Source organism: Stylophora pistillata, chromosome 14, assembly GCF_964205215.1.
Source record: "Stylophora pistillata chromosome 14, jaStyPist1.2, whole genome shotgun sequence".
Classification (NCBI taxonomy): domain Eukaryota; kingdom Metazoa; phylum Cnidaria; class Anthozoa; order Scleractinia; family Pocilloporidae; genus Stylophora; species Stylophora pistillata.
In genome coordinates this window covers 5,044,612-5,057,185 of record NC_142532.1, presented here as the reverse complement: position 1 = coordinate 5,057,185, position 12,574 = coordinate 5,044,612, and the positions used below count along the sequence as shown (strand labels likewise).

At 41.5% G+C, this 12,574-nt stretch overlaps 1 protein-coding gene across 3 annotated transcripts in view; it reads right to left on the bottom strand.

The window, feature by feature from the left end:
• The window catches only part of LOC111327596 (low-density lipoprotein receptor-related protein 2-like), a 61,543-nt gene that overhangs the window by 29,512 nt on the left and 19,457 nt on the right, over nucleotides 1-12,574 (bottom strand). For all 3 annotated transcript variants that reach the window (XM_088744411.1, XM_088744412.1, XM_088744410.1), the window contains exons 15-28: nucleotides 12,372-12,497; nucleotides 10,749-10,892; nucleotides 9,776-10,018; nucleotides 8,516-8,749; nucleotides 8,108-8,353; nucleotides 7,196-7,387; nucleotides 5,461-5,646; nucleotides 4,938-5,177; nucleotides 3,751-3,904; nucleotides 3,093-3,227; nucleotides 2,275-2,543; nucleotides 1,861-1,977; nucleotides 1,240-1,458; nucleotides 252-423 (exon numbers count right to left, since the gene is read on the bottom strand). In XM_088744411.1, the coding sequence (XP_088600537.1) occupies nucleotides 252-423; nucleotides 1,240-1,458; nucleotides 1,861-1,977; nucleotides 2,275-2,543; nucleotides 3,093-3,227; nucleotides 3,751-3,904; nucleotides 4,938-5,177; nucleotides 5,461-5,646; nucleotides 7,196-7,387; nucleotides 8,108-8,353; nucleotides 8,516-8,749; nucleotides 9,776-10,018; nucleotides 10,749-10,892; nucleotides 12,372-12,497 (2,677 nt within the window). The remainder of the gene's footprint in view (nucleotides 1-251; nucleotides 424-1,239; nucleotides 1,459-1,860; nucleotides 1,978-2,274; nucleotides 2,544-3,092; nucleotides 3,228-3,750; nucleotides 3,905-4,937; nucleotides 5,178-5,460; nucleotides 5,647-7,195; nucleotides 7,388-8,107; nucleotides 8,354-8,515; nucleotides 8,750-9,775; nucleotides 10,019-10,748; nucleotides 10,893-12,371; nucleotides 12,498-12,574) is intronic.

Sequence of the window (12,574 nt, the reverse complement as noted above, 5' to 3'; positions counted from 1 at the left end):
TGTCATTTTTTATTGTTAAATTGAAAGGGAAGGGACTTGGCTTACAACATTTGAGTTAACAGGGGGCACAAAACGGTGAAAAAAAAAATACGATATATTACAAATTTTGTAGTCCTGTCGCTTAAGAAACTAACTAAAGCATCACAAAAAGATCCAAGATCGGCGGGTGATATTAGCAGTCGTTGCAGCGAAAAGTGATAGCGCCGCTGGCTGCGAGAGGAGGGAAAAGTTCTTTCTAAAGCGACACCTACCCCATCGAAGGATGCACCACAATCGCCCTGGGCTTAGCCAGACCTGAGGAGAGCAGAATCTTTTGGTAACTGCCATCCTGTCGAGCTACTCCAATAGCTTTCTTTCCTTGATCAGTCCAGAATATATTTTTTGCTGTCCAGTCATATGCTATGCCTTCTGTTTGACCAAAACCTACCAAATTGAAAAAAAAAAAAAAGCGAAAAAAATAGTGTTCAATACAGAAAGAGAAGTTCAAATCTTCTACAAAGTTGGGAGGCCAAATCAACTACAAGCTTTCTTCTCGTTTCCCACCCATGCGACAATATTGGTTAAGTACTACTCCTTTCGGGGGTGGGCTGCTCTCGGACTCCCATCTCATTCACCCGCACCCCCTCCCAGACAACCTTACAATAAGTTATCTTATAACATAACCAAAGTAAAGTGCGCGCTCTGATTCGTCAATTTAGCGTCCCCCATTTGCCCATGGGTGTACGCTGCTGACGTGAGCAAATGCAAAGACTATTTTTCCGCGCGCGCTTGTTTTTTCTGGTCACGTAAGATGTGAAAACTAAAAGGGAACTCTTTAGCTACAATGTATCAATGTTATGTTATAAAACAAATGGTAAACATCACACCGTACACTATTGAGTTATGGATGTACTTGGGAGGTTTGCTAAGCACTCAAGAAGCTAGAGTTGCTCTCGGCTATCGCCTCGAGCGACTCTTGCGCTTCTTTGGTGCTTAGCAACCTCCCGCGTGCATCCATAACTCAATAGTGTACGCTGTGGTGTTTACCATTTGTTAACTTTAGATTTCCACTGCTTCTGCTTGAAAACGAGGGTTAGAGCAAAACCTCATTTTCGCAACAAAGGATCAATACTTAGCCTTGTTTTCAACGTGTTTAGAGAACTAGGAAAAGGGCTATCATTTGACTTGCGCGGAGAGATGAGCCGATTTCAAAACTCAAAAACTCAGACTTCCCTCACTCTGCTCTCTCAAACCACTCACCATCGATAATTGTTTCCCGGCCTGAGCCATTCACAAACACCCTAGAGATAGAATCAGCACTGATGTCGCTCCAGAACACATACTGTTCTTCTACGCTGAAGTCAACTCCGACAGCCGTCTTTAACTGTCGCACAGGCAACATCTGGTCCTTGGTGATACTCGGCTTCAGGGATATTCCACTTATTCTGTTCTTCTTGACATAGAGTAGGAACACTTCCTCTATGGAAAAAAGTAATTTTCTAGTTGAGTGTCAAAAGAAAATTGGGACTATATTGATTTCACCCGGATCCGCCCTATGATTGGTTCAGCAACTTCGCACCAACATCTCGACCAATGGGATGAAACAAAAAAAAAATCGATTGGTGGTTGCCATTTCTTTGGTTTAGGCTTAACAAAACTCGATCAAAAGTGTGCTGAAGTAACGTTTATCCATTGTATACCCTGCAAAACATAAGCTCGTAAGGAAATCAAACGATTTCAAGACTATTACTCTCTCAATCTTAAATATTAAAACCGCACTAAATTGTCAAACAAAAACAAATTAAACCAGCTTTCAGGACGAGTAACAACCGGGTTCCAGAACACGATAGGATAACTTAAGGCAAACAGAAGCAATCTTACCAAGGCACGTGACGTTGTCGTCCTGTAGCACCATACCCACAGGACAGTGACAACTATACCCCAACGGCTTCAGGAGACATAGGTGTGAACAAGTGTTGTTCAAACAGTAATTTACACCTGAAACAGAAATTCTTAATTAATCATGGATCTCCCTTTCAATGGTGTCAGTTTAGGTTAAAAAGGGGGGAATTACAATAAAGATAGATTTAAAAAAACACACACACACACACACACACACTTCGATCGATAATCTGATTAACCGATAATGATTTTGTAATTTAACGGCGACTGCCTCAAAACTTAGTGACAGCCCTGTGACCACTGAGCTTCTCTCGCTACTTTCTTCAAGCTTAGTCGCCAGACGAATGTGGCTTGGAGCTCGGATTTAACGGTAGTTTTGCACAGTACATTTACCTTGTGGCTGTTGAAGAGGATGGACCACGTGCAGGTCCATAGGACGAAACCCAGCAGCGTGAATTAACGTAGTATTACCCCCATGGAACTTATTTCCCTGTTTGACCTGTTTATCACTCCAGTCCGACCAGTATAACGCGTCCTCAAACAAGGCAATGGAAAACGGATGACGAATTTTTCCTGCATCTCGAAGCACTGTGTAACGCTGAGATCCGTTGTAGCTACAAAAGGCGATGTAATCCAGCCTTGCATCGATCCAGTAGAGTCGCCTGAGGAAGAAAATGCAAAAGTGAAATGCCAAGTTACAACTTCTCCTTTAGGTCGTGTACTATGAAGTGCAAAAATTTCAAGTGGCTCGATTTTGCCGCTCTATCGAATGCAGTCTCAGTAGCACAGCGGTCAAGGGCCTGCGCATGCACAGACGAGAGAGGAGACTATAAATCGTGTTTTTTGGTCGTCAGAGCCTGGTTACCTCAGCTTAAAGTCAGTCACTCACAATGTGTGCACGTTTCTGATAATTTCGAAACAAAATGGCAAATTATCGAAATGCCAGTATATAAAAAAATTTGTGTTAGAAAAGTCTTATGCCTTCCCATTACCACCCTTTCTTACTTTTAAAGATTTCTATCACCAAATTTTGTGTAACACCGGTTATTTCTTATGGTTTCCTCTATGGCCTACCACTGAAGTACAGCGAACTTGTTTTAAAGCGAAGCCATAGCTAAGATGACAACTTTCCAGCATACTGTCAAGAAAAGAAACGCCGCATGCATCCAGTTTGGTGAAAGAGATGTCAACAACGGGGCCGGCGAACAAACCTGTTGGCAACGTCAGTTGTGATGCCATTTGGCCACTCAATGGATGTGCTAACGATAACTTGTCGAAAACTTCCATCCATGTTCGCTCTCTCTATCCTGGACTTGGCAGAACCCCAGTCAGACCAGAAAAGAAGCCTATCAGTAAAAAAAGAAAGTATGCATTTGTTGAAAAGACTCTAATTACAAAAACTGTGCGGAAAGTGTTTAAGCACTTGTAATAGCGTATGCGTGTGTGCAACCTAGTGACACTCTTTATCAACAATAATCTTGTCCGCCCTTAGTAGTCATTATGTAGTTATCTAGTTCAGTAACAGAGTGTTTTAGAGAACCGTTACGAAGGCTCTCGAGATTGGTTTATGATTAAGAGGCGTTCCAAAGGACCCCCAGACTAGTTTCGTTATTTTTTGATGTTTCGTCCGATCACATTAGGCGGCACCTTCTTTTAACACATATCACTTATCGCCATCACTGGAGAGTTCGCTGCATCTTCAAGCAGGACGGAGAAATATGGCGTAAAATATCAGTGTAAACTGCCAGCTAATAGCTCTTATTCCAATTTTACGTGCGTAGTTAAGTTGGACAGCGGTTTCTTGTGTTAGCATACACGAAAGCGAGGCTATCGGGTCAGACGTCTGGGTAAAAAATTGGAGTTACCTACCCATCCCTTGGGTCAACTGCAATTCCACGAGGGGATTTGAGGTCATCAGAAATCAACACCATACGCCATTTGCCTTCTAAATCAGAAACCTCAATTTGATGGGTGTGCATATCAGTCCAGTACAAATGGCGTCCAATCCAGTCAACAGCAAGCCCTGAAACAGGAACATCAAGATCACAGTTAGCATCATGTACACCGAAAAAGGAACGGATAAATGTTAGCCCCTGAACAACTACCCACCTATCCCTCCCCTGACCAAACTTTAACCCTGGCTTGTCATCAAGTGACTGTGACTGTCAGGAGAGAGGTAGGGCAAAGTTGCTCAGATACTGATCCGATAGATCAAGCTAGTATCCTTTATTTAAACACGTGACACCTAGCAGTACAGAAGTTCTCGTTAAAACGTGTACGTGTATGTACAATTAGAAAGAAAACATAATTTCTGTAAGAATACAAATAATATCTATTAAATAACTAAAAACAGGATCGAAGATCATACGACAAGAGCTATCAACAAAAAGTTACAATATTAACAATAACAATATTTACAATCACTACCGCTAAGCCATGTGGGCTTTAAGAGAACGCTTGAATGAAACAATATCTTGAGATTCTCTGAGTTTAGGGGGTAGCGCATTCCAAAGTTTACTAGCTAAAAAGATTTTATATCTTCATAAAGGAAATGTTTTTAAGGCTATTCCTCTGTTTTTGTTTTGCTTTTTTTTTTTTTTATTTATGAGATCAATTCCGTTTTCGCAGATTCCAGAAGTATCTAGAAAAAGCCAATCCTATGTGACGAATTGATAATTCTGTTCAAGTGGACAACACATGACACGCGATGATTTTTCCCTCTGGCCCCGGTTTTTCGAAGGGTGTATATTGCTATCCACTGGATGAATCCCCATCTCCAGCGGACTGCGTAATAAGCTTTTTTCTTTTTCTTTCCCACGTATCTGCTGAATAGAGATTATCTGTTGGAAAGATATCATCTGTTGGATATCGTTATTCGCCCTCTGAACGCCTGGGCCAAGGACTGCAATATTCTAACAACTCGCGAGGTATATGGCACATGTCTACTGACATGATAACACTGAAGACTCAGGAGAGAACCTATATCCCAAAGGAAAATTTTGTGATCAAAATATTTATTTTAAAATAAAGGCTTCTGTTACAGATAACCAATTCACCTTCTGTCATCGAAAGTCCAGTTGTTATCACATCCTCGCATTCACTGCCATTGAGATAGCATCGTATTATTTTATCTTTAGTGACATCCGAAAAGTATAAACGCTGCTCTGACCAGTCAAAGTCCAAACCGATTGTGTTTGACAGACCATCCAGCACCGTAAGATAGCTTGATCCGTGACGAACATCGATCTTCCTTACTTGACGCCGAGTTGAAAAGTAAAGATATGGCGGGATGTTATCTGTAGAAGAGCATGTCTCTATTACATGAAATGTCTATCAACTTTGGTATGATAACGAAGTTTCGGAAGAATAAAAAAACAAGGCAAGCTCTGTAACAAACAGAGTTAGAGGCCTAACTTAAATTTAGCACACTGATAATACACCGAGTTAACGATTACTTGAATCCTGTGGAAAATTCAGCTTTTCAGTTCTTTGTTTCATATTTTCATTTAGTTAAACCTCTTTTAAAATTAAACATGTTTTGCAAAATAACGCAACAAAATGCCACTTAGAAATTCTTACCGTCAGCTTTACATCGTTTCAAGTCACTCCCTAGCTTATAGCCTTCCACACATTTACACCAAAATGATCCTCTGTCATTGAAGCACTGTTGGCTACACGAGCTGGGGTTGTCACACTCGTCAACATCAAGACACGTCACATCATCATCGTCCAAAGAAAATCCCTCATGACACGAACAGAAGATGCCTGTTGGGGAAAAAAATATATATAAATAATTTAATTGATAAAAATTCATTACCAAACAATCGCTGTATTTGGTCGGTGAAACTGGTGCACTTCAGTTGGATTTACGAGAAGTACCTTGACAAATTATCCTTAGAAATGTGGATAAAAGATGGGGGTATTGGGGTCTATAAGAAACCACAAAACCGAAGAAAAAATCATTTAAAACCTCAAAACCGCTAAAAAATTCAATCAAAACCAAAAACCGCAAGCAAAATCGTACAGTGGTGATAAGTGGAGCAAAGAAAAGAAACCAGAACCCAACCAGGAAAATCCAAAAGCCACATCGGATACCAAATCCGAAAACCCGTTATACTTTTGACGGAAACCTCTCTGGAGCGAGACTTGTGAAGACAAACTTTGATTGAAAGGAAAAATTTTACAAAGCTCCTCTTTTTAGGTCTCCTTCATAAGTTTCCCTCGTTAAAAACAATGCGAGCCAATTTTCTTGGACTAGAACTCTTCTTAAGAATAACTAGTGTCTAACTGCTTTTCGACCAAAGTAATCAAAACGGCCAATCAGATTAAAGGAGACTTCAACGAACCACCAATGAGAGTTCAAGGTAAAAACAAGCAAACAGCCTGAAGCGTGGGAAAACAAGCAAACAGCCCGAAGCGCGGGAAAATAAGCAAACAACCTGAAGCGTGGGAAAACGCGGGTGCACAAGTCAAGATTGATTTCGAAATAATTTGGATATATCAACAAAGTTGAAATAGTAAATTGGCCACCGTAACGATTACAAAAGCTGACGTTTCGAGCGTTAGCCCTTCGTCAAAGCGAATAGAGGAATTGTGGGTTGTGCATGCTTTTAAAGGCAGAAAATGGAGCTACGTTATTTGTGGGAACATGGCAACGAGAAAAACACCCCCGACGAAGGGCTAACGCTCGAAACGTCAGCTTTTGTAATCGTTACGGTGGCCAATTTACCATTTCAACTTTGTTGATATATCCAAATTATTTCGTTACCCCCACCGATGCAGCCCCAAACAGTTTCTTTAGAAACTATCAGCCTTTATTCATTTGAAGATTGATTTCGCTTTGATTCTGATTGGTTGAGAAGGTGGCACGAGTTTTCAGGACCAATCAAATGGCGAAGTACATCAAAACCAAAGCAATCCGAATTACGTTCGACATTCAAGTGAGAACTGCCGTGATGCGAATCAACACCGAGTTCTCTCTGTGATCACAGCAAGTATGACCTGGACTAAGGGTTTCACTAACTTTTTACATAAGCGACTGTCAATAGTGTAATGGGCCGCTGTGCCGTAAGGCGAAACTCGCAAGTTCAACTGATGGCGGTCCGAGGTCTCACAGGAGTCGGTAGACCGTCCGTAACTGTCTTTCATCTAAACCAGTCCCCCCCTACCCCCTCTCCCTTTTATTTTGGGTAAAAAAATAAACGCAGAATGAAGAAAAGCCGTTAGGTGTACACGCACAAAAAAAAAAACTGGGCTCCCCTCAGCTCAATGTCTGGATCCGCGACTGTAAACCCATAGCTGCCTGGATACACACCTTCTGGGAGATGGTTGCAGACTTGGGAACAGCCTCCGTTTTCTTCATGACATCCAGTAAGCACACACCCTACTTCCTCGTCACTGCCATCCGGGCAGTCTTCTCGCCCATCACAAAACTTCTTCTCGTCCAAACACACTGACGAATTCAAACATTGTCTCTGAGAAGGGCTGCACGGTGTAGGAGTCACAGCTGGCGGAACAAAATGATTAATGGAAAACTGAAATCAAGAAATACTTAACAATAAAATAATAATAAAAAATAATAATAATAATAATAACAATAACAATTATAGTAATCGGTCTCGTTATCATCATCATACAATTAGCGCTAATTATGATGAGTATCATAATAATTATCTTTATCAGTATTATCATTAATTATTATTATTACTACTTTCATTATAAACACGATAAACAGCAGGCCCCGTCTCCTGTATCTTCTCTGTACTGGTTTATAGCAGGGGACGTTAAAGAACCCACGTACTTGAACTTCTCGCAATGAATAGGGAACGTAGCTCCCGGTGACGAGGCCTGGCCTGGTTATTGCTTATAAAGGCCTATTTTAACCAGCTTTAAAACTGAACTGGGCCAGCCTGTCTAAATATGGAAAATAAAATAATCCATTTTGACGTCATCCGTGATCTATTGCAAAACAGACGCACGCCAGATTGGAGTCTATTTTGAAATAGTCCAATTTACAGTTGCGTGCTTGGTTACAAAGCCTTTGAACAGGAGCGAGGCTTGGGGTGACCTCGTTGTGAAACAGACGTTGCTGTATTTTAAACGTAAATTAACTGTTATCATGCTAACTGGATACTGGTCTCTATGACAACAAGGTCACCTTCAGCCTCACTCTGAATCAAAGGCTTGGCAACTAAGTACACAACTGTAAAATGGCCCATTGACTCACGGCAGTCATGCTCATCAGTCATATCACCGCAATCGTTTTCCCCATCACAGACCCAGTCCCTCCTGACACATCGCTGATTGTTGCAAGTGAGCTCGTCAGGAGCACAAGTTGATATCGAGCAGTTTGAGAGTTCGTCTGAGTCATCACCACAGTCGTCGTCAAGATCACACACATATCGTTTTGGGATGCACTGGGAATTGTCGCACAAGAACTTGTCTGCACCACAGCCGTTGGGTTCCACAGTAGCTGCAAGGTAAGTTATACAGGTTCAAAAATGGCGAGTGGCTTCACTGAGAGAAAGATGGCCGACCTTTCAATGACAAAAAAGCGGTGCGCACAATCAAAAACATGCGCGGAATATGAGGAAACCAGAATAAAACGCCTTTAGCGTATTTTTCAAGCACTTACGGCATCCTGCCTCATCAGTTCCATCTTGGCAATCATTAGCCCCGTCGCATCGCCAGCTTCCAGAAACGCACTGGCCATTCAGGCATCGGAATTCCCTCTGCGTGCACTGCCTAGGGGGACAGCTCTGTTCATCCGAGTTATCACCGCAGTCATCGTCACCGTCACATCGCCAATCGGACGGCACACATTCTCCAGAGGCGCAGGAAAAGTCCTGCTCGGGACAACTTTGGTTCTCTGCATAACATGAAACGATGGAGTCATCAATAAGAAAGGTTGTCTTCAAATACGTTTCTGTTGAGCTGTTCTTCACAACGTTGCATGGAACTCACGGATCCTTCTTCGTTTTCTTGTTTATTCTTCGCAAAATAACTCACAAGGAGGACTTATAACTCACAATAAACTCTAGAAAATTCTCTCTGAGAACTCGCTATTTTTGTCGCGTCCGGTTGTCGGATTTTGCTCGTACGCCTTCATTACCTTATTTGGTAGTGCTCGCAAGTGTCACAAACTAAGAGGGACGGGGGTTGGTAAAAACTCTTGTACACTGTTAAGCTAAGTTTAACAGAATGAAGATCAGCAACAGAAAACTGAAAAGATGAATCTTTCCTAAAGTTGAAGTAGTCACAAACTTGACTTTTCAAAGTGTTAAATTCGATTGGAAGTCGACAAAAATTACTTTAAACAGCTTTTTGTATAGGTAATCACAAGATTTCGAGTGCAATTTGAAATAAATAAGCACGAGTACATTTTTTCAAAGACTAACAAAATTGCATGAGCCCGTAGGGCCAGTGCAATTTGTGGTCTTTAAAAAACTTTAGAAGTGCTTATTTATTCCAAATTGCACGAGAAATCATGTGATTATGTATTAATAGTATACATGAAAAAATACGAGGTAGCTTCTCGTAACTACGCAGAAGAAAAGCGCGCGCATCACGTGCAAAAATAATTTATTCAAACCCTGCAAGTGATATTGACCTTGACCTTGACCTTGACCTTGACATTGACTAATCATTCTGACCAATCAGAATGTCTGGTTTGTTTCTTTTTTTTGCACTGATTTAACCCTCTTCTGCACTGAATGAACTCTCTTCTTCACTGAATTAACTGAAAACTGCATTCATCTTAACCAACTAGTACTGAGAAATTTTTTCATGTGTATTCTTAGAAAGGAAACAATTCTCAACCGTGTTTAACAATACCGCTTTCGAGCACTTTGATGTGAATGGGGTTTTAAATTTAAGGTAGACTTGGGTCACTTACCACATTTCATTTCGTCCGAACCATCAACACAATCATTTAACCCATCACATCTCCAACTAACAGGAACACATTTGCCATTGCCACAGCGGAATTGTCCCTTAGTGCAGGCGGACAGTGAACAATTCGACTCGTCCGAGCGATCTACGGCTCCACAGTCGTTATCACCATCACAATACCAGTTTTCAGGGATGCATTTACCGCTATTCAAGCAGCGGAATTGGTTGTCCTTGCAAGATACACCAGCTAAAATCAAAGAAAGCAACAAAACAAAACAAAAAGGAATGGAAGTATTTGATGAGCTCATCGACAAGGTTCCTGGGAGAACTTTCTTCAAAGCCACCATCTGGCGACCTGAATCGTGAAATGATTGCCACAAATAAAACTGTAGTCGCTAGGAAAGAAAAAAAGTCTACCGAGCGATCGTTTTTTAAAAATTCACCACACATCTTACGGCTTTACACTGAGACAACCGAAGAAAAGAGGCAAAATTTTTGTAGAACAGAAAATGAAGCATTAATATCATTTTATAAAAATGTTTCACTGTTGAAGACAAGACTACGCAACGAGATACCATTTCGACTGAGTGTCGTAAAACCAAAACCAAAGTAATCACAACAGCCAATGAAAAGAAGGAAAAATACCTTTAGGAGCCAATGAGAACTCAAAGTAAAAACAAGCACACAACCTTGAGCGCGGGAAAACGCGGACAACCACGTCGTAATTAAGGGTACCTTTGCATTTGATTGGTCAAGAGAATGGTGCAAGATAGGACTAAGTGACTAAGATGTTGCAGTTACAAATCGCACCTTCAGCAGCAAATCTAGCTGCCGAAGTTTTCTCCTTTTCTTCATAAGAGCAAAACGTTCGCATATACGAGTGCTGTACGGCAAGTGTGTGAATAGATGTCACTGTGTCAATTGATCCTACGAAAGCTGAAATTGCTCCTTCTAAAGTTCATTCAAATCAAACTTACGACACTCTGCAAAGTGCGTCTCATCCGAGTGATCCAGGCAGTCAAACTCTCCATCACATTTCCAGTTGTTGGGAATGCAGGCCCCGTCGTGACAAGCAAATTTATTTGCTGGGCATTGAGGTGTAGGGCTAATAGATTCACTGACTGGATTTCAAAAAGACAAAAAATAGCGTCAAGTACAAGTTGAAAGTTCATTTACTCTTAGACAACTCAATTACGAACTTAAAAGATAATATGGTTTTATTCACCGAGCTCGAATCATTAAACCGCTCTTCACGGTGGCCAATTTACATTATAAACCAAATTAACTTGAGATGCAACCCAAAGACGCAGCCCCACAGTTTCTTTAGAAGGCAAGTCGACTACTTTTGTAGACGTGAAAAAGCTGTACCACGCTTCCATATTCAGTCACTGTTTATTCACTTGATTTTGATTCTGTTACAACGCTTCGGTAACTCCCACTCGAAGCTCCCCGCTTATTCGAATAAAGGGACAGTAAAAAAACATTGCATTACAGGCACGTGGAACAAGGCCCTATATCGGCGAAAAACAAGTGTCGCCTCCCGGTTAGCTCAATGGATGGAGCGCTGGACTGTTGTGCGGGAGGTCGAGGGTTCGAGCCCCGGCCGGACCAACACTCAAGGTCTTGAAATAATTGAGAAGATTATGCTGCCTTTCTATAATATCAAGAAACGGTTAGATATTCTAGTCTTCTAGGACAGGGACGAATAAATGGAGGTCCCGTCTCCTGCAAGGTTAGGGGTAGGAGACGTTAATTTCCCACGCACGAGATTACTGTGTGATGGATGCCCTCCCATGGGGTGGGATGGGTGGGTTATTGGGCCCACAGTAACTGGCGCAAAGCTGTTGCGGTGTCCGTGCCTGTCGGCAAATCTTGTAAATCAAAACCAAATCAAGTGCCGCATGGTTATGTAACGACCTTAACCTCCTTCGTAGATGTCAAGCGAATCAGATGAGAAGAAATCAATTCAAAATGGGACTTGAATGAATAAGGTTCTGGAAGTGCCGACTGATTTAATTAGAGATTTCCTTGTTTTTGTTGATGCTGTTTAGCCTGTTTTTGTTTTGCAGTGTCCTGTTTCTATAATGCAGGTCACATTAAAAGTCGCTGTCCAGTTTTCCGTAGATTACAAATGCATTTGAGTCTGTCTAAAGTGTCTCTTCTTTTCTTTCAAAAGAATGCGGCTTGTTGTCAAATGATACGAATGCCCCTTCAACTGAAATTTTTTGCTTAGATTTTCAAGGAAAGACCTCGCTCTCGAACCTATAATCTTGAGCTCTTCTGAAAGGGATGCTGCTGGCGCTCGATAAAGCCACTTTATTCCGGTTACTTTCAAACTTAACAATGGCTTGCAAGAAGGCCCTCATCATTAGCGAATCTTCTTTTTGGCTCGCGAGATACCTCGCAGACCGCAGCGCTCACTTCTCAACCCCAAAAAATTGTCACGAACACCCTCAATTCACTGGCAGATTTGAACAACTTAGAACTTCTCCTTACAAGTTAATTACATCATTCAGTAGAGCGAACGAAAAGGTTTATTCATCTTTTATGTTTGCTTGGTTTGTTTTTCTCTGTGTTTGTTCGCTCTCAGCTTCACTCACCAATACATGTCTTGTTACTGCCATCCTCCAAATGCATACCATAAGGACAGGCGCACGTGTAACCTCCTGGACGCAACAGACACAAGTGGCTACAGCCATCAGAGCCAATGCTGCAGGGACTACTGCCTGTTAAAAGAAAGTACCAAAATGTATAACACTGATCATAGACTAAAAATATTAATACGCGAACATGGCCACACTGC